The following is a 26,390-nucleotide window of genomic DNA, read 5'->3' as shown; positions in this document are numbered from 1 at the left end:
AATCCTATTTTTGCTTCAATAACGATAATATTAAAAGGCTCCTAACAATATTAGCAGAACTGATGGTTAACCACAGCTTTTTCCAAGTCAAGGCACATTTTAATTATAATGTTCAGTCACACATCCATTCAGTTTTCGCACTAATCTAAGGCACACTTTGTCATATTTTGGATATCGCTTAAAAGCGTCGTTTCTTCGGGTCGATTTAAATAGTTTCGTGAAAAATTATCAACTTTACAGCCACGAAATATACATTTTTAAAATAACTCTGTGTTAAGCAATAACAAAACTGTATTCTTATTGAACGAAGTCGGCCAATTGGTACAGCTGCTTAGGGTTATTGACCTTTCGTTCAATGACATCTGCTTTCTAACGGCAATTGATTTAAGTCACTATATTGGGCTCGTCATTAACAATTGTTTGCGATAGCAAATCCAAATTCTTCACATAAAACATGTTTACTTGTGAAACAGATTACATTGTTCTTTATTCAAATTGTTTTTAATTAGATTTGTATTCTTTTTTTAAATGGCAATACTGGTCATGAATGTACTTATAGCCAATACTTTTTTAATCTTAATAACCAGTTGCAATAAAATATGTAAGTACCATTCTCGTCCACATATTTTTGTTCCACATTTTATTTACCAGAAGTCATGCAATACAATTTCAATGTTGCAAGAAAATGATTTTTCCTTATTTATAAAAAAAAATTAATAATCTAATTACATCATTTTAACAAAAGTAACTCATCCTTTTCATGAAAGGGTTACCACGATTCGACAGAAAGAGTAATTTTTTTATGAATAAGGATAAAAGCTACTTGCAACATCGAAATATAATTAATAATACATTAAAGTTCCCATTTATTGTAATTTGTGTTAAAATGATGTTATCATTGTGGCATCAAAGGTACTAACAAAGCAGGTGGACCAGCGCGTCGTAGCAAGGGATGGTGGAGTAGCCTCGCAGCCGTATGCCGTTGAGCTGGATCCCGAACTAAGGCGCACTCCAGGAACGAAGTCAGGTCTGGAGGGCAGCGAGACGCTCCACGGGGCCTGGGGGGAGGCATGTCCCGGATTCGACGCATGGCCTGTGAATGTGGACGAACGAACATATTAACATACAAAAAAACACCTGTTTGTGAATTTTTCAAGTGCCAGGCTAACCACACTCGGCATGACTAGAAATTGCATAAAATTTAATTACTTTTACGCTGTTGTAATTGATGATGGGCCATTTATTAATATGGGTACAATATAAATTGGCTTATGTTCATGCACCACCAAAACGCCGACGAGCGTCGGAGCGTAGGGAGCGTTCAAGTATTACGTCACGCAATTTTTGGAGATTATTGATAAATCCCCCCCCCATGTAACGCGCCGTAACGTTTTTCTGTACCCAATAGTAAAACGTTTCTAGACCACCCAGTGTCTCTTTATATCTAAAAGTTACCATTATGTGGTGTAAAGTACTGGAAAGTCGAAAATAATATTAACAATAACGCGTAATTCAATCCCCGCCCCGCATCGTTGCGTTTTACAAAAGGAAAAAATTCGTTACGTAATAATTGAACTCCCTTATACTTTACTTTGTTTCATTTTGTTATCAAATAAAAAATATCATGACCAGGTTTGTTATATTCAATTTTACAAATAGTCTAAGATTGATCGTAAAAATTAGATTATCATTTTTACAATAATAAAAATATTACAAAGCAAAGAAATTATACTACTAAAAAAATACTGTAATTTTTATATAAACTATTCGGATGATATGAAAATACCTGCAACGGTGGTTCATTAAAGAATGGGGGTTCCCCATCAATCATTTCAATGACCATAATGCCCAATGACCACACATCCACCTCTGGGCCATAAGGCAATCGAGATACAACTTCTGGGGACATCCAGTATGGGGTCCCCACTAGGGATTTACGCTTTGGTAGCTCCTGAAAAATAATCATATGGTTTGTTGGTGAATTGTTTCGGGTTATACACACACATACATAAATAACGTCTGTAGGGAAAAGATAAGAAATTGAAATTATATAAAAGTTTGTTGTTAAACATTTCTCTGACTTATGTTAAATTTGTATGTAATTCAGGAAAGTGGGAAAATATACAATTAAATTTTTAAATACAACTTTCTAAGTATAAAAGTTGTGATAAATCCAAACGAGCCTAGAAATCGACAAACGCGTTACTAAGATTAAATCTTATTAAATCGAAATCGCATTGGTTTTATAAAGAAACCCTACTGGTGAAGACTTTATGTGAACTTTGCATGGTCAGACTCATGCCACTTTTCTATACTACAAGCACTTCAGACTTTACTATTATATCATTTACAAATGCTTTTAAATATTTTATGAATTTGGATTTTAAAAATGCATCATTCAGTACACATATCATCCATCCATTTAGCATATTTCACGTTTTAAAAATGTTGTATTTACGGTCTCAAGTTATAAATATTATAATTAAATATATTTTTATAGTTACCTGTGAAACCTGAGCACAAAATCCGAAGTCAGAAAGTTTGACGCGTCCATCAGCAGTCATCAAAATCGAGTCAGATTTGATGTCTCGGTGAATAACACCTTGTCCATGTAAAAACGCCAACGCCTGAAAATAATTAAATATTAATTTATAATATAAGCCAGGTCCTATATATAGTCGAGCGAACCAATTCTTGAAAGGCCGGCAACGCACTTGCGAGCATACTGGCAATGTGAGTGTCCATGGACGGCGGTATCACTTACCATCAAATGAGCCTCCTGCCCGTTTGCCTCCTAATATATAAAAAAGCAAAACAAAAAAGGACTTTCTCTTAAATTAATAATTAACCCAAAAAAATTTTAACTAAAATATTTTTTTTTGTATATGAAATTGAAATTTAACCAAGAAACTTAACCCATGCTAAATATATCTAGATAATGTTTTATCTAACTAATAGTGAAAAATGTTCCTAATTCGACGTAATCATTTCACTTTTCCCCGATTATTGATAAGGTGAATCTAATTTTTTTAAGACCCGTGTTCATTAGTGGCTCTGGGAGCGTTCAAGTATTATATATTACTTGAATTATATAATAATTGCAATAACGCGTAATTCTGGGGATTGATTTACGCGATATTGTTAATATTATGTTCGATTTTCCAGTACTTTACACCACATAATGGTAACTTTTAGGTTTAAAGTGTCACTAGGTGGTCACGAAACGTTTCATTATACTTGGGTACAGAAATATGTTACGGTGCGTTACATGGGAGGGGGTGTCAATAATCTCCAAAAATTGCGTGACGTAATACTAGAACGCTACCTCTACCATGATTAGACACAGACGCATGTTGTTTGTCAAACTAATGGTACTAAGCTTCTGGTCAGACGTTGGAATCCCAGAAAACCCTCTTTAAAATTGAATAAGTAGACTTTTGTGTATGCCATAGGATGACTTTGCTTTAAAACAGTATAATTTGGTGAAAGATGACTATAGATTACCCATTAGTTGTTGCAATTCATAGGTTTTTAAAGAAATTGAATTATAATCTCACCTTTAAGCACTGCTTGCACACTGTGGCTATTTGTTCTGGGTCCATGCGCGCGCGCGTCACAATTTGTGTGAGCGAAGCACCCGCCATATATTCCATGACGACCCACAATTCATTCCCGACAAGGTACGATGCGTACATTTCTACGATGTTTGGGTGTGGATAGTCTCGCATTATTACCTAAATTGTTTTGAATTGGTTTAATTATCTTAATATATATAAATCTCGTGTCACAATGTTTGTCCTCAATGGACTCCTAAACTACCGAACCGATATGAATCAAATTTGCACACCATGTGCAGTTCGATCCAACTTGAGAGATAGGATAGTTTAAATCTCAAATTATAGTCGCAATTTTAATTTATTGCTAATTATTTGTCTGTTATTATTTGACAGTCACAAATCACAATTCTAACAGATGGCGCCGCGCTGTGTTGCAAGTACCAACGTTTCACATAAGATACTATTTAACATCTGTAACAAAAACCTTAGCCACAGCAACGCTTGGCCGAGTCTACTAGTTATTTTATAAATTAAGCACACATCATTGCTTTATGTTCAAAATTCAAATTCAAAAAATCATTTAATCATATGGGTAACACATTGTACACTTATGACTTGTCAGTGAAGAAATACATATTAATGCTTCTAATTTTACATTGAGTGCCTACAATACAACGTTAATGCAATAATAAAAAATTAAATTGGTATGGCTTGCTGCTTAAGAATTTGCATGCATGGCAATACTGTTTATAGAAGTTCAAGTCGTCCTGCAAGTCAAATCAACATCATTTATTCATTTAGGTAAGTGTTCACACTTATGAACGTCAAAAAGAAATATATATTTAATGTTATCAATAAAATATAGGTATAATTAAATAAAAATTCTAATTTTACATTTACTGCCAGTTCTCAAATCAAGGGCGTAGAACGGAAGAGAAGAACTGGCAATAAACTCTCCGCCCCTCTTTTTAAAGTTTGTAAGGAGCTGCAACCATTACATCATGTTCGACATGACATCTTAAGAAATGAATAGTTAATTAAAAAATATTTAAAAGCAAAGATATGTCCTCTATCAGCAGTAGGCATGGTGAAATAGGAGCACGCACTTACATTCTTGTGGGAACAACACGCAAATACATACTCCAAAAAAACTATAAATATTAGTAGAAACTGTACCATTGTTGTGTAAGCATAATTGTAAACATAACATTATATTTAACTAACACATAAGTGCATTAAAACATTTACATTTATATATTAATAGCAATTAACAATGATTGTCTATAAATGATGATATTTACCACTTCATTAAACAGCAATTCCCTCCTCTGCTGATTGCGTAGGTTCATCATCTTGACGGCTACTCGTCGCCGAGTCCTCGTGTCTGTGGCTACGCAAACCACCCCCGTACTTCCCTTCCCAATCTTGCTGAAGCCAGTTAGCGTCTCCCGAGGATCACCCTCGCTTACTACGAGTCTGAGAGCAGCGCGGAACTGAAAATTTGTTGTTAATCCTGACTGAATCACATCTAATCACGAGTTACGGAAACTTAATTAATTTCAATATCAGTTGACGCGTCTTTGCGTGTGCAGAAGTGTATTTTTTTTTAAACCGAAAGTTGATGCGCGACTTTCCCCCACCACGCTAAATGTAATCAGAACAACATTTGATTATATATAAAAATAATTAAATGTGTAATATTTGTTTGTCTAGCTCTCTTTCTTCGTCTGTGTCGTAATACATCATACATCACAGTTTACCTTAAAAATATAAAGAAAAGATATGCTATGTTAAAATGGATTTTTACTGACCTGTTCATGTGTCAAGCGTAGCTCGTGTTTAGAGGCAGAGAGAGCTGGGGCACCCGGATGTTGGATTCGTACGCCATATGCATCACCTATAATTAACGGAACGACGACTAAATATTTACACTAAAATGCAGCATAACAATTACGGTTAGATTAATATTCAACTTTTTCTGTAAGATATCTATGCTGGACAGTATGACAAATAAAGTGTATAATATTTTAATAGTCAGTCTTAGATCAATCGAATGTCTAATAGCCCATTGTTACAATTTAAATGCTTACATTACATAAAAGGAAATAAGAATCAAATAATCTGAAATTAGGGATTCTAAACTATATCTGTTAACCTATGCTTATTAGTAATCCACATATACATATGTGGATGGATGGATGTGACCATGTCCTAGTAATGCTAGAAGTCAATGCTATACAGCATATTTTATGCAATGTGCTAAGCTTTGCCACTAAGCCAAAAAGGCAGTGAAAAAGGACACAAGTTGTTTTTTCCTTTGTATAGCTATTAGAAAAACAGTATATGCATTTTAGTATAAGTTATTTAAAATAAATTAACACTTTATTGGTAAGTTAAAAGAGTTCATACTTCACTGATTGCCATTACATATTCAATACATGTACTAAGGCCTCAATCATGATGATAATATTAAATTGCGACATACTTATAAGGCAAAAACACTATAACGGTTTTATCTTAGAAAAATTATTGAAGTCTTGTTTAAATATTTATTACTAATTAAAATATTAATTTTTTACTAATGTATAGAGTTATGGGAGTCAATAAAGTGCACTGACAATTAAACGATCTGGCCAAAAATTCTGGGAATGCATATTATTAACTTGTTACACATATATGACCAGAAGCAATAACTACTTTTACGAATCAAAAATGTAAATACATATAATAAAAACAAACCTATATTTATATTGTTTCCATTCATTCCAATTTGTGGTTGATGCAAAGTAGGCTGAGGAGGTGGGTGGCTGTGTTGGTATGGAACATTGGCATTTTGTATGTTTTGATACGTAATATTTGATTGTGGATTTTCATTAACGTCATTCATAGATCTTATAGCTGTTTCATGAGCATGTTGAGACCATTCATCAGGTGATTCTCGAACTGGCTGATTAAGTGTATAATTGCTCTGTTCACGCCTTAAACTTGGGTACTGTGGTGCTTGTTGTACAGAAGGTGACTCTTCAGGTACTGATGGTGGAATATTTGCCTGACCCCTCAGGTCTCTTCTTATTCTTGGTGGACTTGAACTCCTCAAAGAGTTTGACCGAGCAACATTAGACATTTTTGGTAATATAACACCATTCTGTACAGGTTGTGTTATTGGGTTTGTGGAAGTTGGTCTTGAAATGGCTGCAACTGATGATGTCCGGTGATCACCTCTTACAACAGTTTTTAGGTCTAAAATCTCTGTTGGTGTGATTTCTGAAGGATCAACTAAAGGTAATGGTCGATTTGAAGATTTTAATATCTGTAAATTCATATATTTTACATAACTGCCACTTATATAACTATTACTTACTAGATAGATGAAGCCATTTTTATACTAGTTTAACCCACTTTGTAAAAACTGGAGCAAATGATGTCACTAGGTTAAAATGTACAACATAAACAAAGCATAATTATTGCCCTACTACATACATGCATATAGGCTGTAAAGATGTACTGATTTTATATATCACCAAGATCACTAAAACCTTGATCAATACATACCTGGTTATTTCCAACTAGTGAAGCCCATTGCAATGGCAAACCAACAAACTTGTTTTCTCTTCTATCAAAACCAGTGTGCACTCTGTGTTCAAAATTACTTGGTGGTGAAATAAGAGGCTTCTTCTTTTTCTTTGAAAACATAGTGGACTTTCAAATAAGGTGGTTCTGTGATAGGAAAATCATTATTGGATTAACATTTTATATAAAAGAATTCACGATTACAAGTGGAATTTAATAAATAATTAAACTGTTGCTACATTCACGTACCTATTAGTAGTATATTTTCAGTTCCTCTAAATTCGCTTCAGCCAAGCCCTATTATAAACTTGTGTTATTCACAATCCACATAGCAACACACTTAATATTCTATTCTACTTTTTTAAAAAGTTCCCAGTGAAAGAGTTTGAAATTTAAATTTTCTTTAAAACTGCACATTAAGTAAACGAAATCCTGTGTATCAAGTTTTCAATTTTAAGTTTTCACCAACACCCAAGTTACAACTTTCATCAAGTATTTTTTTAATTTTTATTCCATTCCACAGATTACTTCAGTATTGAGTATACTAGTAATAGAGTTTGCCACTCTCCTCTCTGGGCAAAATTTTCCTTTGGTTTTAGCCTACGGTTTTAGCTAAAATTGTATTTAAATTATATGTTTTTGTCAGAAATGAATTGTGAATATAAATATAAGAAGATTTTGTAGACGTTTATATTATTATTTACGTTTTTGGACAGCTTGTTGTTGAGAATATAGTGCGTTTTCCAATTACAGAGCATTTTGCGACTCAGTGCCGCACAATGCCGCATAATGCTGAAGCTTAATTGGAACGTGAATTAGTTTTCAAATGCATCAGCAGAGTGCGCTAAGTCAGTGTTGACAAAAAAATGGTCTGAATAGAGTTAGCAACCTCATTAATGTATAAATAATGTGGTAAACAATAATAATTGGTTGAAAACTTTTTACGCTTAATTTAATAATCAAATTATTTCATTAACATTTTTTTACTGAAATAAGAGAAAACCTTTAAAGAATATAAGGTTTTAACAAGCTAAATTAACAGTAAAATATTTAGTTTCATGTAAGAAGTTTACATCATTTACGTTTTGAGTAATATTTTTTAATGATTTCTAAAAAAATTATATACTTTTTCAAAACCATTGCAATTTTTTCTAAAGTATAATCCTGTAAAGTAAATTTGTTTACAGATCAGAATTTTAAAATAAAATTGTATTCATATTTTAAATGTGGAATATAAAAAAAAGTAACTATTTATACCTTCATCCATACCAATATTTATTTTTTTTAGCAGTTTGAAATAACTTTAATTACATATTTTCAAAATCTACGACGAAACGAAAGCCTTACAAATTTTTCAACAATAAATAATATTTACTAACGAAAATTTCGATAAATGCGAACTTAAAGAAAAATACTGGTCAATTTTCTGTCACTGTGTTGGTATTGTTTGCGAGAAGCACGCGAGAGCATTCGTTTTGAGAGTGCTCAATTGTGCGAAGCGTTGCTGTAGTTGGAACACTCAACGTTGAGCATTATGCCGCAAAATGCGCTCTAGTGCTGTAATTGGAAAACGCACATATTTTGCATTACACTTGACAGTTGACACTGAACTGAATAATAATAAAACGTGAACAAACAAACGTATTTTTCCTAATAAATGATTTAATACTGTTTTAGTTTGGTTTAATCGAAGGATTAATACTTATTACTTATTTGTTTACTTTCATTATCCTGTAATAAAATATTAATTTAAAGAGTGCAGTGTGATTTTCAATACAAAGGAGAGAATGAAAGAAAAAAGGCATAAAAAACACAAGAAAAATAAACGGTCAAAAGGAAAACTTAAATCAGATGTTAGTAATTAAAATGTTTTTAAGTAAAGTTACTGTAATTCAGGAAGATAAATCACTAAATATAAATTGCTTCTTTTCAGGATTCTGATGGAAACTCTTCAACGTCAGATAAATGGGTAGAGATGCCACAAAACAAAGACTCTGGTCATGACGAATGGATGTCGATGAGTGGTTTGATAAAAACATATACAAAGGACGATATCAAACCTAAATTGGAAAAACCAAAAGCTCATATAGATTCATACAATCCTAGTACAAGCGGTAGAGAACTCAATCCATATTGGAAAGATGGAGGCAGTGGGCTCCCTCAAACTCCTGACCAATTTCGTAAAGCAAAACCTTTTGTGAAACCTTCTGATGATGAGGATAGTTATCTTTCTAAAAAAAACAAAACCAGGGACTTGAATTGTCATCGGAAAACTAACATAGCCAGTAAAGATTTAGATTTAAGGGATTATAAACGGTCTCATAACTGGCGTAAAGATAAAGAAGTGGAGTTGAAAAGTGAATCTTCTGAACAAAAACAAGAAACCAATTTACAAAAAAGTGAACACATAGAAGAAAGTAACACTGCATTCTTGAGCGACGAGAAAATGAATAAACTAGGTGCAAAAATTGTCAAAGCAGAAATAATGGGTGACCTTCAACTAGTTTGCAAATTAAAGGACAAATTAGAAGCAGCTAGGGAATACCGTAAAAATAATCCAGTAATTACTAATGAAGATGATGGTATAATGTTAATTTCTACTAGTGCTAGTGGAAGCAGCCGTCCATTAATAAAAAATCACTATGATGGAGACTCCCGGAGCAAGGGTGGTAAACGTAAAGCAGAAACATATGATGTTGGTGGTCGATGCAAATATTTTGGTAATGATGATAAATATAATCTCTCAGAAATGGTATGTATTCTTCATAATGGGATATTTGTAATTTAATCGTTTTATTTCATAGATAAAATATTATTCATGTAATTATGAGGCAACTTAAAAAGATGTTTATAATCATATATACTGTTCACCGACTATAGAAATTTGTTTTATAATGTCTAAAACTAATATATAATTTAAACTAATATTATATTCACAGTTCCAACAAGAAAAGTATGGTACAAACTATGATGCAGATGCAGAATTAGCCAAAATATCAAGTAAAAGTAAAAATCCAAATGATGATTTAGAAGATATATTTGTGGATGAAATATCAAAGAATAGAAATGATGCCAAAGACAGTGAAAGAGAAAGGCAAAAGGCCATAAACCAGAGTGTAAAGTTAGAAAAGTCTTTAGATGGATGTGAGCATTGCTTTGATTCAAAGAATATGATTAAACACCTTGTTGTAAGTTGTGGTAATAAAGTATACATGGCAGTTCCAGCCAGAAAATCACTTGTCAAAGGACACTGTATTATATCAACTATCCAACATTATACCTGTGTTACAGCTCTTGATGAAGATGTCTGGGAAGAAATCATGGTAATCCTTTCTACTTTTTTGCATTGTATTTTTTCTTTTTATAATTGTATTCAACACTATTTAAAGGTTGATTGTTTTATAGGTTTACAGGAAATTAATTACACAATATTTCAACTCGCAGAATAAAGATGTTGTGTTCTATGAAACAGCTATGAAACTGCACAGATATCCTCATGTTGTCATAAATTGTGTGCCATTGCCTCGGGATGTAGGTGACATGGCGTCAATATACTTCAAAAAGGCATTACTTGAATGTGAAGCCGAATGGTCCATGAATAAGAAAGTAGTTGACCTCAAAGGCAAAAACATTAGAAAGGGCATACCTAAAGGCTTGCCCTACTTTTGGATTGATTTTGGTGTAGATCCAGGGTTTGCTCACGTTATTGAGGATCAGTCAATGTTTCCAAAAACTTTTGCTGAGGTTGGTAACATTTTTGCTGTATGAAACATTTCTTACTGGCTAATGTAACCTATTTTTGTTTTAATTCCATTTTTAGGAATACTAAGTTTTAGCTTACACCAATGAAAATATTTTTTTTTTTAGGAAATCATTGCTGGAATGTTAGATTTGGATCACACAGTATGGAAAAATCCTCAAAGAGAATATGGAGAGTTACAAAGGAAAAAGGTAATGGAATTTGTAAATGAATGGAAACCATTTGAGAGAAGCAATAAAAATTAAAATAAAGTAATCATCATTTTATTTTTCATGCTCTTCTTTTAGCATCTCTTCTATTAATTTTTGTCGTTCTGCAGCTTGTCGCATTTTAGTTAAAACAATTGACTCATAATCTCGATCTGATACAAGTGATGGACCTTTGGCATCTTTTTTTATTGATATTATAGGTCTCTCATTTAACCATTTTAATGTGAGAGGGTTGTCTGGCAAACCTACAAAAACCAAAATTTTTCTTTAAATATTTACTAGCATTCAAATGTTAGGCAATAAATAAAAAAGTAAAAATAATTAAGTTAATTGACAACGCAATTATATGTTTACTACTACTGAGGAATCAAAGCTACAATTTTTCTATATTTTTTAAAGGGAGCTAAGAAGCAGTAGGTACACCTGATGTCAAACTGCTACTCACAGTAGTGGGTGACAATTATAGTCTTTTGGAGAATGTTGTTGGCATTTAAAATAGATAATTATTAGATCAAATAAGATTATCCCACTTGTTTACCATCCAAAAATATTTTGTGCATAAAGATAACATGGATCAAAGAGCTTTGTGATTAAGCCTGTATGAAATTTAATAATTAATCTTGTTATACCCTTTTCAAACTCCACTGCCATTTCCGAGGCTTCTTTTGTTGCAAACTCAATCAAGGCACTACCTCTTTTTTTAGGTGAAATTATGAGAGCTACAATTTCTCCATATTTTTTTAAAAATCTTCTCAAGTTTGACTCATTATATCCACCATTATTTGAATCATTTTTATCTACATTCCACTTGATCTTTATCCTGTTTAAACTTGAATCCCATCCTGGTTCATTAAGACGACCCAATGTTCTTTGTATTTCTTCTTTTACTCGTTTTTGTTCTTCTAGTAAGAGTTTGCTACCTTCACGCTGTAAACGTTCTATTTCCGCTGCTAATTTCTGTTCATCAGTCAAATTAACTTTATTGCTTGAATGTGCCTCCCTTTCTCGTCGTTCCAAATCCTCCTTAAGTTTTTGTCTCTTAGAATCTAACTCTTGATGTCGTAACTTTGCTGCTTCTTTTGCTCTAAGTACTTTGTCATAAGCATCTCTAGCTGATTTGTCTATAAGTATTTCTAAAGCTCGAGACAGTTCATGAAAAGTTTCTGCAGCTTTAGGATCATCTGGATTTTTGTCAGGGTGACATACAAGTGCCTTTTTTCTGTAAGCCTTTTTGATCTGAAACAATATAGAAAAGTTATTAGATACTGAATCAAAAATATTATCAGAATTATTAACTGTTTTGAAATTCGTTTTTACTTCTGCTTCAGTAGCTGTTATTTTGACATCGAGTATTGAATATAAATCAAGATCCTCAATGTTTTTCTTATTCATTGTTAGTTTTTTTAATAAAATGTAACTTTTTTAAAACCTTGTAACTTATTCGTAATAATGTATTAAAAAATTAAAGTGCAACAAAATAAGTAATATGTATGCATCGAATAAATAAAGCAAGTATAAAGTTTTTTTAATATTATGGTCTGCTAATAGTATTAAGTAAGGTATAATAAATAATAATAGATAAGCACAGAATAGTATCGTAGAAATAAATGAAGTCAGACCACAGAATAGATACCGCCCGACGGGTGTCGGTCGTTGTCTACAGAGAATTTAAAGCATTAATCAAAAGTTCAAAGGTACTCTGTGACGCTTTTAATCATCGAGAAAACCCAACTAAAATGAAATAGTTAAGAGTTTCTTGAACTGAAAATCCAAAACAGCCGTTTTAACCTTTACTTTTTTCTTGAAACTGGCATAAAGTTAAAACTATTGCCATAATAAAAGTAAAACCTTTACTTTGGATTTTGACTAACCAGTTATATAATAAAAGGCTTTCTTATTTCGTCTTTTACAATGTGTAAATTGAATTTGTCATTATTAACGCTTAAATAATTAATAAACTCAAAGTATTTCGTTTGTTGCTAGCTTTTATAATTTATATTAACAAAAAAATTATTTCTATTTATGTTCACTCTGTGTTTTGATCTTCATCAACTTCACCGCGTCTGCAGTCTTTGTTTTATTATTTTTGAATTATTAGATAATCTGTGATGTTATGATTTTCTTCTGACCAATAACCTAAATAAAAATATAGTGATTTAGTGAGGTTTCGGTAATCCTAATTCTTATTTTTAAAAATTATAATTATTAAAAACGATACACATTATGTTTCCAAGAATAATTTTAAGTAAGTTTATATTAACAGCTATTAAATGTCATGATATATTTTTCTTTACCTGAATACTATATCTTAGAATAATAATATACTATGTATTTCAGAGCGTATATTTAAGAATGTAGCAATAATACCTCGATATAATTCTACAGCAGCAAAACCATTAGAACACTCTGATAATAATGCGGGTAAGTTTTTATTAATTATTGAATGATGACTAAATTATAATACTCACTTCAAATAGAAAAATATTATTTTCTATTGAAGTGGCATTAAGTTTCCATAATGTTCTATTACAGTATTTTAAAGTAATTTTTATTGTGAATACTGACCTTTATTAAATGTGTGTTACATTTTTCAGAGATTTTAAAGACCAAATCTTCACCCTTGGACCACCCAGACTATTTCCAAGTTCATAGTTTATTCAATGTAAAGGATTTATTTGATGCCAGAGTTCATTTTGGACACAAAGAAGGCTCTCTGAATGAATTAATGGCACCTTACCTGTATGGTTCTAGACAGGGTCATCTTATATTTGATCTTGATGTTACAGCTGAACATCTTCGGAGAGCTCTTAACTTTACAGCACACATTGCCTATAGAGGTGGCATTATTTGCTTTTTTAATAGGAATGCCCTAAACGCTCACATTGTTGAAAAAACTGCATTAGAGTGTGGGGAATATGCTCACACAAGATTTTGGAAAGGAGGTATATTTACAAATGCAAATCATCAATTTGGTGCCATCACTAGGCTACCAGATCTATGTATATTTTTGAATACACAGAACAATATTCTTAATCAACACACTGCAGTTAGAGATTGTGCAAAAATGTTAATACCAAGTATAGGTATTGTTGATACAAATTGTAATCCTAACTTGATAACATATCCAGTACCAGGAAATGATGATACCCCAGTAGCTGTCGAGTTATATTGTAAATTGTTTAAAGGAGCCATTCAAAGGGGTAAGGAGGCAAGATTAAAATTTTTACAAGAAGCGGAAGAACAAGGAGCATTTGCTTAGTTTAGACTTAAATATTAATAATAATAGTTAATAACAACAATAAAGAATTTTATTTCATACATTTGGATTATAATAAAAAACAGTTTATAAACATTTTTCTTATATTCTAAAATTAGGTATCTAATATCACTGATAGCAAATGCTAGTTTCAACATAAAATCCTGTATCAATGAAATTAATACAAAGAAAAATTGCCTTTTGACAAAATTTGTTGTTACTAGCAACAATTTCAAAATATTTTCAAATAGAAATGACCCAAGTATACTAAAGAAAAAAGGTTGTTTCAATTCATAGTTAAAGAAAAATAATTAAGTTTACACATAATTTAAAATGATTAATGAATCTTAGTTGCGGCTTACAAAATATAAGCTTTAGGCTTATTTGATATCTCTAATCTCATGTTACAAAAATAAACAATATTATGGAAAATTATCCCAAAAGCACCTTCTGCATCATGTGAGTTGGCGGGTTTCTTTCCGTTTCTCGGTTCTCCCAGCTGCCGGTAATGCATTTAGAGCTACATAAATATTGCAAAAGTGGAATACGATATCGTCCACAAAAATCAACGAATTTTACATGCTCCACATGGTTGTCAAAGAACACACCTGAAACAAAAGATATTCAACTAATTTTCCCCCCTTGCATGTTGCACAAGGGCAACACTATCACGGATTCTTTGTTACGAATAAATACCAAATACATATATTCATGTCATGTTACTGATAGTGATAAGATCCTTATCATAATTATTTTGCATACCTTTACATTTTGGATTAACACAACAATTTGCGGATTGAAGGTATTTGATCACTGTAAGAGGAACATCGCCAGGTCTCACCGGCACCTCGTGAAGTTTAATAGTACGTCCTGCTAACTCCAATAAGGAAGGTGGTTGTATTGCCATATCACTCACAAAACGGACCACCAATGGATTGTCTCGCAGACTCAACTGTAAATCAAAGTTTGTAGGTACATACACATGGAGGCTATAACTGTTATAATAACATAGGTATACATAAATTTGGCCAAGGTACACATTTAAATAAAACTTTAACGGATATAAACTCAAATTTATTACATTATTCATAAAACTAGACGCTTCGAGAGCTTTTCAGCAATCGTAGGGTTAGCAAGTTGTCTCTTGCTGACCGTTCTTTATTTATATTCTAGCTGGTGCCCACGACATCTTCTGCGCAACTTTGCGGTAACTTTAGCAGTTTTGGCAGCGCACGCCAGAATAGCTCGCAGATGGTAGATTTTGTCCTACTTACATGATATTTTGGACATTCACACAATGTCTTAAACTGTAGCCTATCTGTTATTCTTATGTATAAGCTATATTATTGTACAGTTTCACTAAAATCCATTCAGTAGTTTTTACAAGATAGAGTAACAAACATCCATCCATACTTACAAACTTTGGCGTTTATAATATTAGTAGGATTTTGTTTTTTACATACGTAATTTTTTATTTCTAACATAATTTTGGTACATTTTTTAGATTTTGTTTTACCGCAGTGGACACTTGACATACAATGATTTATAAGTGCGTTGCCGGCTTTAATATATACCTATAAAATTATGATAAAGACTTCAGCACTTTCATTACGATTGGTCGATTACGCTTCTTCTGCCGCATCACTAAATGAAATGAGTTCAAGTTAAATTCCATTCGTGTGTACAGCATCAAACTACAGAACCGGAGCGCAATTACTCAGTACAAATATTATACTTTGTGCCTTCGAAACTATTCCAACATTATATATCTGATTTTATTAGGCCATAAATAACAGGCTACATTTAAAAAAACTCAACTTACTTCAGTCAAACATTTTAGTTTGATTATTTGCGTTGGCAATGTTTTCAATTTGTTTTTATGTATCAGCAGTGATCGCAGTTGGTGTAAGTTGGCGATGCTAGCAGGCAATTGTTCAATTTGATTATCACTTAGAACCAGCGCCTGCAGTGTCTTCAGTGCGCCCACTGATTCTGGTACTTCAGCAATTTTGTTACCAGCAATAGAAAGTATTCGCAAACTGAAAAAACATAAAATGGTTAATATAATTCGGGGGATTGTTACTCGGTATAATGTATATAGGTCGTATACCTTATACTTAAACTCAAAATAACTTTATTCATATAGGTAAACAAGTACACTTATAAACGTAAATTTACATTTACACCAGTTCGCAAGTCAAGGGCGTAGAGCGGGCAAGAACTGGCAAAAAACTTTCCGCCACTCTTTTCAATCGCTAATTCAATTGTTTGAACTGGAGCAAGGATTAGATAGGATCATTTAAATATTCGTCAAATTTATAAAAATCTTTACTGATTAATTTACATTTAACGAGGGCTTTGAATTTATTTAGTGATAATTCTCTAATTTCGCTTGGGAGTTTGTTGTAAAAACGAATAAGATTTCCATATAAGGAGTGGTTTATCTTCTGGAGCCTGGTTGGTCGTATAATCAAATTGGTTCTGTTTCGAGTGTTATACTTTGCTAAGATAATTGAAAAAAAAAATGACAGGCAACGCACGCGGACGTGCAGGCGATGTCCATGGTTAGCATTCGACATAATATATTTTGATTTATTCCAAATCAAAAGACTCGATTGAATCGTTAATTTTTCGTCTGCCGCCAAACATTTTGATCCAAGATTGATAATAATACAGTGGCGTTACACTACATGGGCCATAGATTGCCGTTTTTTATGGACAAGTAGATGCTCAGCCGTCTTTGTCTGACACATGTCATCGATTTTTAGGTTTCGAACCACCAGTTTCCTCACGATGTTTACATTCATCGTAGAAGCAAGTGGTAATTGTCCATACACATGGAAATGAAATTCCATTGTTGTAAGCACGCCTTTAGGGTTAATAATCGCCCACTAAAGCCACTAAACCAATACTGTTTTTGATACTGTATGGATATTGGATTATTTAAGGATGGAACGTGGAAGTCATAACACTGGAACATTTGAACAGTATTAATAAGGGTCTCATTTATACAAGTTTATAGTTGACTTTCAAATATATCGATCTAAGAATGTGTTGTCATCTTCATTAATTCACCAAGTGACAAGGACAAAACGTTTAGCTAATAGTTAATTGAATTGAGGCTTTGTTTATTTGGCAGTGAGATATGAATAATAGGCCTCCTATCAAGAATTATGTAGCTTTTTTATCTCTTGCTTTTTAAAGATTTACCGAAAATAGCGTGAACCTATTATACAATAACTCGTATAAACAATAATTATCTACTTAATTGTATATTTTGATTGGTATTATGAAGGTAGTCAAGTAGTGGGTCCGCGAAAAAAGGGTTTTTAAAAACTTAAAGTTAAAATGAATACAACCGGTCCGATTTGAGGTCCGTTTAATACTAAATATTACAAGTGTTCTATTATATTTATATCCTATTCTTAAAGGCCTACGTGACCGTTGTGCTGACACATTGTTCTCACGCTCTACAAGGAAACGTTACTTAGTAAGAACTAAGAGTGGTTCGTAAATCATGTAAGAGTGGTCCGTAAATCATGTAACAGCACTTCGGCTATTGAAATATAAAGGATCTTTGTACTACTATGTTGCAATGGTTTTTGTTTATATAAAATATAATTATCCTATGGTGGTGACACACGGGATTATATAACTCCTCCCTCCTTAAGAGCGAAATTATCAGGGGATTGCACATGCAAATTCTGATTATTTCGCCACTGCAACATATTAATAATCTTATTTTTATAAAAAACACAACAATTAGCAAAATACAATAAAAGAGAGCCTAAACTAATGCTTTTCACTTTCACTGAATTGCCCATTTCACTATCACTTTCTCTTAAGTTGTTTCAGCATGTAAGACATGTGTTGCAGGTCACTAGGGTCCATTCCTTGTAAGTTTACTGGATTCTGATTTTCCGTAGAGTTCACTGGTGGCTGTAACTCCAGCAGCTTAATGGATGGGATACGTTCTGATGACATATTTTCTGTATGAACACTGTTGATGTAATTGATGTTGAGATCGCAGGGTTAATCTATAGTAATTACATATGTTCCCTTTATAGAGTTTCGGCTTATCTCATTTTTGCAATTCTTTTGAATAATGATTTGATTACGGGTGTATAATATTCATCTATTAGTTGATATTTTTTGTACCTTTACCTCTTCTATAATTACTGTATTCTGGTAACAGTTGGATGGGTTTTCCTTGAAGGTCATCAACTCCTCAATGGATGTCGTTTCAGGATACGGTGCCCCTGTTTTCTTATGTGCAGAGATAATTTTCCTCAGAGACTTGTTTGCAAGGCTGTATAAGCGGTAAGTATGTTACACCTTTCACCAGGATATAGGGATATTTAGGAATGATTATTAAGGTTAGGTTTTTAGGGTCATGAAAGATATGGTAAGGGATACATTCTATTATAACTATAAGTTGAATTGGCTATTAAAGCTACCTCTAATACAAAGTTATTTTCCTGTCTATCTAATAATATGTATGATTTAATATTAATCGTATCTTTCTAATTCGCTTATTTTTATATAAAGCGTTCTAAAATTACTTACAAAAAGATTATATAAACTTAAAACATATGTAGAGTATACTGCATTATTTTCTTTAGTACTTATGTCTTTTACAATTTTTTTCTACACGTTTTAGTCTTTCGTCCATAATTTTTGAGTTATTGTGTAATATTTCTGATGAATTTATTGAATCCATCTAACATTTTGGAAACAACTATTAATCGCTTGTTTGTGGAAATTTTGTTGATTACCTAATTGATTTATTAACTGTTCATATCGTTGAGCATCTTCCTGATCTAAGTTTCCAGTTATAATTTTAATAATAGAGCCTAAAGGGTTCAATATTCCTCTTCGTACTAGGTGTGAAGGGATTATTTGCCTAATCTTTTCAGTCGTTATTCTTTGCAAATACTCTACTTGTTCCCTAATTCCTAAAAATTCTTTAAACTAAGGCTTATCATCACTTACTATCTTACTAAAATTACTATATTTCCTATTGTTATATTCTAATTCCATCAGTAGGCCATTCAAATCTAATACCTTAAAAGAAGCCAGTTATCCTGTTTGATGAAGGCTGTTCCCTGTCTTACGGATCCCTGGATTGTTTCCAACCTTTTGAAGTTGAAGGCCCAAGCTGGGGCTCGTGAGTGTCATCGTGATCACTAAGCACCACCTTTGAAGGTCGTTTTATGTTTTTAATTGGTACCTTTTTGTGTTTACCTCTAATTTTAATAGGGATGGTGTTTCTTTCAGGTTTTCCTGTAACTATGGCCTTTTCAAAACAAGGTTTGTACTTACTTCTACGAGTGTTTATTAATTTTGTGAAAATTGTTTTCCCTTCTGGTAACGGGACGTCGGATTCGCCACCGCGTTTTTCTCTAGAGTTTTCCTTAAACGTTAACATTTTATCAGATATGATTTTGTATAAAACTTTTATTCTTTTGGCGTGATCTTTAATTAATTTTGGCAAGTATCGTTTCTCGAAGTCTATATTGAATGCGTTTTCAGAATCTAAGCCAAACACTACTTCAAACGGTGTTAAAGTTGTTACAGTATGAATCGCATTATTATATGCCATGATGAGTGATATAATAGATGCGGCGTCGGTACATTGTTGTTCGTATTTTGTCAGTCTGTAAATTTCAATTAAGGTGGAATGAAAACGTTTAACTATTCCCATTGAATTAGGGTTCCTAGGTGTGTCGATATGTATTTGGATTTTATAGAGTGACATCATTTCTTTCAATAGATCGTTGTTGAATTCAGTACCAGAGTCGCAGCTTATTTTCTTATGTATGCCGTAAAATGAAAAGTATTTTATTAGTGCGCGGATAACGTCAGGTGTGCCTTTACTAGGAATTTCAATTGCCTGTCCTAGTTTGCTAAAAGCGTCAACTAAGGTGAGGTATCTTTTTCCTTCGATACTAAATATATCTATAAATAATTCCTGGGATGGGGCATCTTGCGTTTGAGTTAACTGTAAATATGGTTTCAAAGGCTTTCGGTCATATTTCATTTGTTTACAGGCTTCACAAGAATTAATTACTGCTGATATAGTTTCTTTCATGTTATTCCAAAAGAAGTGTCGCCTGATGCGTGTAAAAGTTTCTTGAATACCTCTGTGACAGGTTTTCCCGAGATGAAATTTCAGAATAACGGCTTTCTGTTTATTTTCATCGTCAATAAAAACGATTCTTTCCGTACACTCATAAAATTGAATTGATCCACCTTTAAAAAGCCTAATTACCATGTTGCTGAATTGTTTGCGATGTTCCGTATTTCCGAAATATATAAAATATTTCTTTTTGGGTTTTATGTATTCTTTCAGGAATTGTTTGATTAAATAATTACACAATTACTCAATAATTTTAGCTCACAGAATTTGATGTGAATCTAAAGTTATACTTACTTTAGGGGTTGCAGAATTTCATGCACTAACCTACTTACTTCTATGTTTCTTTAATTTACTTATTACAATTTACGTTTATATTAATTTAAATCTAACAAATTCTTAAAACTATCGTTAAGATGAGAGATGTCGATCTCAAAATAACAAAAGAAAAGTGGAGAGGGCTGGATTTGAAAGGTGAAAAGGTGACTTACCAGTACATCGCTGCCTCAACACTCGCACAAAACACCCTTAACGCTTTTGGATTTGCGTTCTTGACAAATTTATTTGTTCTTTTGAATAGCCGTTTTTAGCAATCGCGACGTAGTTTCCCCTTTTTAGGTAAGCAGAATTTGATGCTCGAACCGATAATTGAGAAGTACGTGCAGCTAGAGCGACTATCCTGTCCTCAGCGCCAGTCAAGTAGTGGGTCCGCGAAAAAAGGGTTTTTAAAAACTTAAAGTTAAAATGAATACAACCGGTCCGATTTGAGGTCCGTTTAATACTAAATATTACAAGTGTTCTATTATATTTATATCCTATTCTTAAAGGCCTACGTGACCGTTGTGCTGACACATTGTTCTCACGCTCTACAAGGAAACGTTACTTAGTAAGAACTAAGAGTGGTTCGTAAATCATGTAAGAGTGGTCCGTAAATCATGTAACAGCACTTCGGCTATTGAAATATAAAGGATCTTTGTACTACTATGTTGCAATGGTTTTTGTTTATATAAAATATAATTATCCTATGGTGGTGACACACGGGATTATATAACTAGGTTAATGTTTTGTTTGCGTTATTATTATATTTATTTATTTAGTAATTATAATAAATATATAGGTCTGGTGTTTACTAATTTTAATTCGAATCGCCGACGACAAGTCACTTTCCGAGCGGCTTGATCCCTTGGCGTTGCCTAGAGATGTGGGATCTCTCTGCATCTTCTACCGCATTCACCATGGAGAGTGTTCAGAGGAGTTGTTCGGAATAATACCTGCAGCTGAATTTCATCATCGGACGTCAAGGCAGAATACAAAATACCATCCGTAACACCTTGACGTCCGTCGTTCCACAACTGAGCGTTTCTTAAGACAATTTCTGACGCCCACTACCACTATGTGGAACCAGCTACCCACTGAAGTATTTCCGAACCAATTCGACTTAGGGTCCTTCAAGCAAAGAGCGTATCAATTCTTAAAAGGCCGGCAGCGCGCTTGCGAGCCTTCTGGCTTTGCGAGTGTCCATGGCCGGCGGTATCACTTAACATCAGGTGAGCCTCCTGCCCGTTTGCCTTCTGTAACATAAAATAAATACTATTTGTTGCTGATTTAAGGTTAAATGCTCAAAAAACAGCATACATAGTTTGATTTTGCTGAAATAATGTTATTTGAATAATGAGCACAGCTGATAAATTTATGCGTAGAAACCAAAACCGGCACAGACCATACCACGAGAGGGACTTGCAACGCCAAATATTTGAACCAGCATCAGCTATATTAAACTGATAACTAATAGCGTAATGTATCTAATATAAAAAACTAAAATATACCCTGTTCTGAATATTGAGCTAGGCTAGAAGTAAGTTCCAGATTGGAGACTTATCGCTACGTATGACGCCGGTATGATAATAAAAAAAAGTATTGCTATCGTCTTACGAGTCTTGCTCGCTACGACGTATCCTTCGTTGCGTCAAATTCAAAAATCATTTAATCATATAGGTAACAAAAACATTGTACACTTATGATCGTCAAAAACAAAGAAATGTATATGAAATACGTCTTCTAACTTTACATTTAGTGCCAGTTCTCAAATCAAGGGCGTAGAACGGAAGAGAAGAACTGGCAATAAACTCTCCGCCACTCTTTTTAATCGCCATGGTTTTTTTTACACAACGTTTGTAAGGAGCTGCAACCATTACACCATGTTCCACATGACATCTTAAGTAATTAATAATAACAAGATAAATTAAAAACAAAGATTTGTCCTCTATCAGCAGGAGGCATGGTGAAATAGGAGCACGCACTTACATTCTCGTGGGAACAACACGCAAACACATAGTCGAAATAACTAACATCACCGCATACACGAATTCAAGTACGACCAGTCACAAGTAGCACCCGTTCACGAGTATGACGCATGGCCAGCCATCGGCCCCCTCAAATTGTATAAAACAGTTGAAAATAAGAAACCTTTATCATTTTAAATACGCGCATATTCCATTGTCGTAAAATTATCCAATACACAGTTTTTGTACAAAATATATTATTATTATTAACACTAAATTATAAAAATTCTGCAAAACATCGTGATAATGCTAGATCGTCTGCGATATCGATATCAGGGCTCATTTTAAATTAATCTGTTTAGATAAGGTGGACTTGCAAATTATTACATAAGTTACAATGTATATGACTATTTATTCAATTTAATTCATATGTTACAATACATAATGGATTGTTTTACACCGTTCTCGACAGGTGAACTATATACTCTATTTAGTACTTAGCCTGAAGAATATTTAGCCTCACTATGTGGAACCAGCTGCCGACTGAAATATTTCCGAACCAATTCGACTTAGGGTCCTTCAAGGAAAGAGCGTACTTATGCTCCTCAAATAATACGGATCAGTGGCCAATTGATCCCATAGAAAGAGTTTAAAAGACATTAACCGAAAAGAATTTTAATGCCTCTTGTATATAAACTAATCGACGCAAATATATTTAATTATTTTCTTAATACAGGACATTATTATTTTAAACTATTAGAGCATATTGGAGTTATATAGCGAAATAATAATAATGTCTAAATAAATTCAACTTTTTTTTATATAATTAAACAGATGTAAAATGAAATGATCTTTGTGTATAGTCTTTGGTCCCAACTTTGTGTCTTAGGTACACAAAAGCTAGATTTCGCTGACAAGTGTGTGTCACCTCGTGTTATTTAGTATTGGGACAATCATTTCATAATCTATTACCATTTTACATGTGTTAAACTTTATGAAGCAATAATGGAGTGTCAGATGCTATGTATGTAGTGGGAATAATTAAAAAGATTATTATTAAATTCAACAAATAGAAGGTGTTTATAGTAGTAGCTATAACAAATAGTACTAAATTAAACATATAATTGTTAGACTGTTGCAGTGGTTTGTATACTAAATACTTTAAATATAAAATATGTCATCTTAATTTTCTGCTATAGTGCTATCATCTTTCGATTTTTGGCGATCATCATGGCTACTTTATTTTAAATTACCGCGTTTCCGAACAATGATTTGGTGCTATAAGCAAACTAATACCGTGGCAACATTACCACGAAAAATTTGTCTAAGAAATATGAGGAGACTAATATAATAATTTAAGATCAAATATAGTGGCCGAGCTTTGAGCTGTACCTAATAAAAAACCTTTTTTATTTCAAACCTTTTAAAAGTGATAATTTTTAACCGATTTAAAAAAACAAAGGAGTGTAATTAATTTTTTGATATATTCTACTACTTCTGTTTCGTCTGGATTCCAAGTAGTTTTTAGAAGCCAAATATTTTAGTCAAATAAGTAATGACATGTAGTAAATAGTAATCCACTGGTGCTCAATGACAAATTAAAAGCCGCCCGCGCGGCATATAATATTCAGACTAGGGTTAAAAACCGCCTTCACCGGGGAAGGCGTGGACCATTACTTCGTACTTCGCTCTCTCCAGTGATCGTCCGTCCTGCCCTTCAGGCGATTGACCACCCCGCGGCGGCCCAAGCCGAGGTCCGAGTCTCGCAGGAGAAACCCTTGCGCTAGTTGCGGGAATACAGCTACGCTTGCCAAAACAGGCCGAGCTGAGCTGTAAAGGCCCTTAAGGCCAACAGCAAGAGTCCCGTCATATAAAAAAGGGTGCGTGTACTTATGTACGCGGGTAAGAAGTTATACTTCTTTGGCATTATTAAAAATAGTTTTTGATTGCAAGCAAATAATTAATTACAATTAAATAATCAAAGACTGGAAAAGGAGTCAGTATAAATATTTATTATTATTCTCTTACATTAAGTGTAACATAAATTCTATTAATATTCGAATGTTGTTTTTAAACTACATATGTCCAATGCCGTAGCATCTTCCGTGGGTAACTTCATACTGATAATTTTGTGTCACGGTGCGCGCGCATCGTAAAATTTCACTCTCATAAATTTTTCATAACGCGCCTAAAGAAGTATAACTTCAAAAACACTGATGCTCCTACACAATCCTACATGGATCATGACCTAAAAAACCTAAAAAATCACACAGCAGTTGCAATCTGAGGAGGACCTCAGATTGCAACTGCTGTGTGATTTTTTAGGCAAGTTGGTGAATAGCTTCCTGTGTCTGACACACGTCATCAGTTTCTTTAGTCTAAGTATATGCCAGTTTTAGATCGATAGATAAGGTAGATAAGATAAATCCTTCAACATATGAAAATTAATTGCGATAATAGATTGGATTCGGAATTTGAACTCTCATTTAATAATATTCTCTCGGAACCAAATCTACGACCTAATGCGACGCAACTCAAGTGAGAAATAGAGTTTTAGGTTTTAATTATGTTACTCAGATACAGTAAACATTAAAATAATATTATGATTATTACTAACCTGCTTAGTTTCCAAATATCTTTTGGTATATTTCCAATATTATTTCCCCCAAGATAAAGATATCTTAATGATGATAACTCTAGTACCTGTTCGGGAAATACATTCAGTTGATTTCCGCATAAATTAAGTTCTTTTAGAGAACTTATTGATGAGAAAAAGGACTTTGGCAGCGACTCATTGGTTAAATTATTATGTTTTGCTATAAGAGAAGACAGCGCACAATTTCTTAGTACATCTGGAAGGACAGTGAGCCGGTTGTTGCTTATATCAAGAATTTTTAAATTTGAGAACCAATTGAGCGCTCTCGGTAATGCCTTTATTCTGTTGTTGTAAAGCAGAATCGTCTCAAAATTAGCCGCGCAATTCTTCTCGTTGATAATGATGTCCAATTCAGACGTTATCGCTTCACAGTCCAATAACCTATTGGCCAGGTCTAAAGTTTTTTGCTCTCTGCTGTCACTGTCGCAACTATCAGATGTGTAGTAGCACTCCATTTTGGCAAATTATATGTAAAGTTGGAAGAGTCTTAAATTTCTTTCACGGTAAGGTTCAAGGAGCCACGGACAACCCGTGTCGCCAGGCTCGCGACGCACGCGCAACTGGTGTGACAATAATATAGTAATGACATGGACAGATAGATCGCTATAATATGCCGCCATTTAATATTTACTTTGATAAAATATACGTCTAACGTGTTATTATTACAAAAGATAACAACCCGCCGATAGCGGCGGTGTTAAAAATAATACCAACGAAACAAAGCACTGTTTAAATTATTGGTTCCTTTGTATTAAAAACACCTACAGCAAGAGGTTCTTGCATACATAGTGATTGTAGTTTTTTTAACGATAGCCACCATGGATATAATAACCCCAACATATCTTAAATTTTAACAAAAATACCCCTTTCGTCAGTTGATACCCTTATATTGTGTATTCATATATAAATTATAACTTTATTGATTTTATTGATTAAATAAATAATTAGAATTTCACTGAGGCGA

General features: G+C 33.2%; 5 protein-coding genes across 5 annotated transcripts; 2 read left to right on the top strand and 3 right to left on the bottom strand.

Moving 5' to 3' along the window:
• Positions 1-878: 878 nt before the first annotated feature.
• LOC125051907 (serine/threonine-protein kinase PAK mbt) lies at positions 879-7,716 on the bottom strand. The gene is made up of 9 exons (XM_047652532.1): positions 7,377-7,716; positions 7,110-7,274; positions 6,297-6,867; positions 5,369-5,454; positions 4,859-5,050; positions 3,558-3,734; positions 2,505-2,627; positions 1,787-1,951; positions 879-1,093 (listed from the first exon to the last, which is right to left on the bottom strand). Exons 2-9 carry the CDS (start codon positions 7,248-7,250, stop codon positions 896-898), a joined length of 1,653 nt encoding a protein of 550 aa, XP_047508488.1. The 5' UTR covers positions 7,251-7,274; positions 7,377-7,716; the 3' UTR covers positions 879-895.
• Positions 7,717-8,729: 1,013 nt separating this feature from the next.
• LOC125051906 (CWF19-like protein 2 homolog) lies at positions 8,730-11,142 on the top strand. The gene is made up of 5 exons (XM_047652531.1): positions 8,730-8,980; positions 9,061-9,879; positions 10,067-10,450; positions 10,533-10,871; positions 10,995-11,142. The coding sequence occupies exons 1-5, from the start codon at positions 8,915-8,917 to the stop codon at positions 11,130-11,132; spliced, it is 1,746 nt and encodes a 581-aa protein (XP_047508487.1). The 5' UTR covers positions 8,730-8,914; the 3' UTR covers positions 11,133-11,142.
• On the bottom strand, positions 11,135-12,662 carry LOC125051909 (dnaJ homolog subfamily C member 17). Its single transcript, XM_047652534.1, has 3 exons — positions 12,414-12,662; positions 11,726-12,332; positions 11,135-11,341 (listed from the first exon to the last, which is right to left on the bottom strand). The coding sequence occupies exons 1-3, from the start codon at positions 12,486-12,488 to the stop codon at positions 11,151-11,153; spliced, it is 873 nt and encodes a 290-aa protein (XP_047508490.1). The 5' UTR covers positions 12,489-12,662; the 3' UTR covers positions 11,135-11,150.
• Positions 12,663-13,180: 518 nt separating this feature from the next.
• On the top strand, positions 13,181-14,414 carry LOC125051911 (28S ribosomal protein S2, mitochondrial). Its single transcript, XM_047652535.1, has 3 exons — positions 13,181-13,341; positions 13,434-13,517; positions 13,691-14,414. Exons 1-3 carry the CDS (start codon positions 13,320-13,322, stop codon positions 14,353-14,355), a joined length of 771 nt encoding a protein of 256 aa, XP_047508491.1. The 5' UTR covers positions 13,181-13,319; the 3' UTR covers positions 14,356-14,414.
• Positions 14,387-26,008, bottom strand: LOC125051908 (leucine-rich repeat-containing protein 58). Its single transcript, XM_047652533.1, has 4 exons — positions 25,388-26,008; positions 16,175-16,391; positions 15,115-15,304; positions 14,387-14,960 (listed from the first exon to the last, which is right to left on the bottom strand). The coding sequence occupies exons 1-4, from the start codon at positions 25,879-25,881 to the stop codon at positions 14,785-14,787; spliced, it is 1,077 nt and encodes a 358-aa protein (XP_047508489.1). The 5' UTR covers positions 25,882-26,008; the 3' UTR covers positions 14,387-14,784.
• Between the last annotated feature and the right edge of the window lie 382 nt (positions 26,009-26,390).

The sequence above is a fragment of the Pieris napi genome, chromosome 8 (genome assembly GCF_905475465.1).
Source record: "Pieris napi chromosome 8, ilPieNapi1.2, whole genome shotgun sequence".
Lineage (NCBI taxonomy): Eukaryota > Metazoa > Arthropoda > Insecta > Lepidoptera > Pieridae > Pieris > Pieris napi.
Note: the sequence above shows the minus strand (reverse complement) of the source record. Positions and strands in the feature narration are given on the sequence as shown.

What these genes read in the sequence shown, in the direction of transcription:
- LOC125051907 (XM_047652532.1), bottom strand. Translation starts at nt 7,250, where the DNA reads ATGTTTTCAAAGAAAAAGAAGAAGCCTCTTATTTCACCACCAAGTAAT. An exon ending in CACTAGTTGGAAATAACCAG is followed by an intron (nt 6,868 to 7,109) that starts GTATGTATTGAT and finishes ATGAATTTACAG; the next exon opens with ATATTAAAATCTTCAAATCG. An exon ending in TGTGCAAGCAGTGCTTAAAG is followed by an intron (nt 2,628 to 3,557) that starts GTGAGATTATAA and finishes AATTATTTTCAG; the next exon opens with GCGTTGGCGTTTTTACATGG.
- LOC125051906 (XM_047652531.1), top strand. Translation starts at nt 8,915, where the DNA reads ATGAAAGAAAAAAGGCATAAAAAACACAAGAAAAATAAACGGTCAAAA. An exon ending in AAGGAAAACTTAAATCAGAT is followed by an intron (nt 8,981 to 9,060) that starts GTTAGTAATTAA and finishes GCTTCTTTTCAG; the next exon opens with GATTCTGATGGAAACTCTTC. An exon ending in AATATAATCTCTCAGAAATG is followed by an intron (nt 9,880 to 10,066) that starts GTATGTATTCTT and finishes TTATATTCACAG; the next exon opens with TTCCAACAAGAAAAGTATGG.
- LOC125051909 (XM_047652534.1), bottom strand. Translation starts at nt 12,488, where the DNA reads ATGAATAAGAAAAACATTGAGGATCTTGATTTATATTCAATACTCGAT. An exon ending in TAACAGCTACTGAAGCAGAA is followed by an intron (nt 12,333 to 12,413) that starts GTAAAAACGAAT and finishes ATATTGTTTCAG; the next exon opens with ATCAAAAAGGCTTACAGAAA. An exon ending in GGCAGTGGAGTTTGAAAAGG is followed by an intron (nt 11,342 to 11,725) that starts GTATAACAAGAT and finishes TGGTTTTTGTAG; the next exon opens with GTTTGCCAGACAACCCTCTC.
- LOC125051911 (XM_047652535.1), top strand. Translation starts at nt 13,320, where the DNA reads ATGTTTCCAAGAATAATTTTAA. An exon ending in GTTTCCAAGAATAATTTTAA is followed by an intron (nt 13,342 to 13,433) that starts GTAAGTTTATAT and finishes TATGTATTTCAG; the next exon opens with AGCGTATATTTAAGAATGTA. An exon ending in ACACTCTGATAATAATGCGG is followed by an intron (nt 13,518 to 13,690) that starts GTAAGTTTTTAT and finishes TACATTTTTCAG; the next exon opens with AGATTTTAAAGACCAAATCT.
- LOC125051908 (XM_047652533.1), bottom strand. Translation starts at nt 25,881, where the DNA reads ATGGAGTGCTACTACACATCTGATAGTTGCGACAGTGACAGCAGAGAG. An exon ending in GATATTTGGAAACTAAGCAG is followed by an intron (nt 16,392 to 25,387) that starts GTTAGTAATAAT and finishes ATGTTTTTTCAG; the next exon opens with TTTGCGAATACTTTCTATTG. An exon ending in AACTAAAATGTTTGACTGAA is followed by an intron (nt 15,305 to 16,174) that starts GTAAGTTGAGTT and finishes TTTGATTTACAG; the next exon opens with TTGAGTCTGCGAGACAATCC.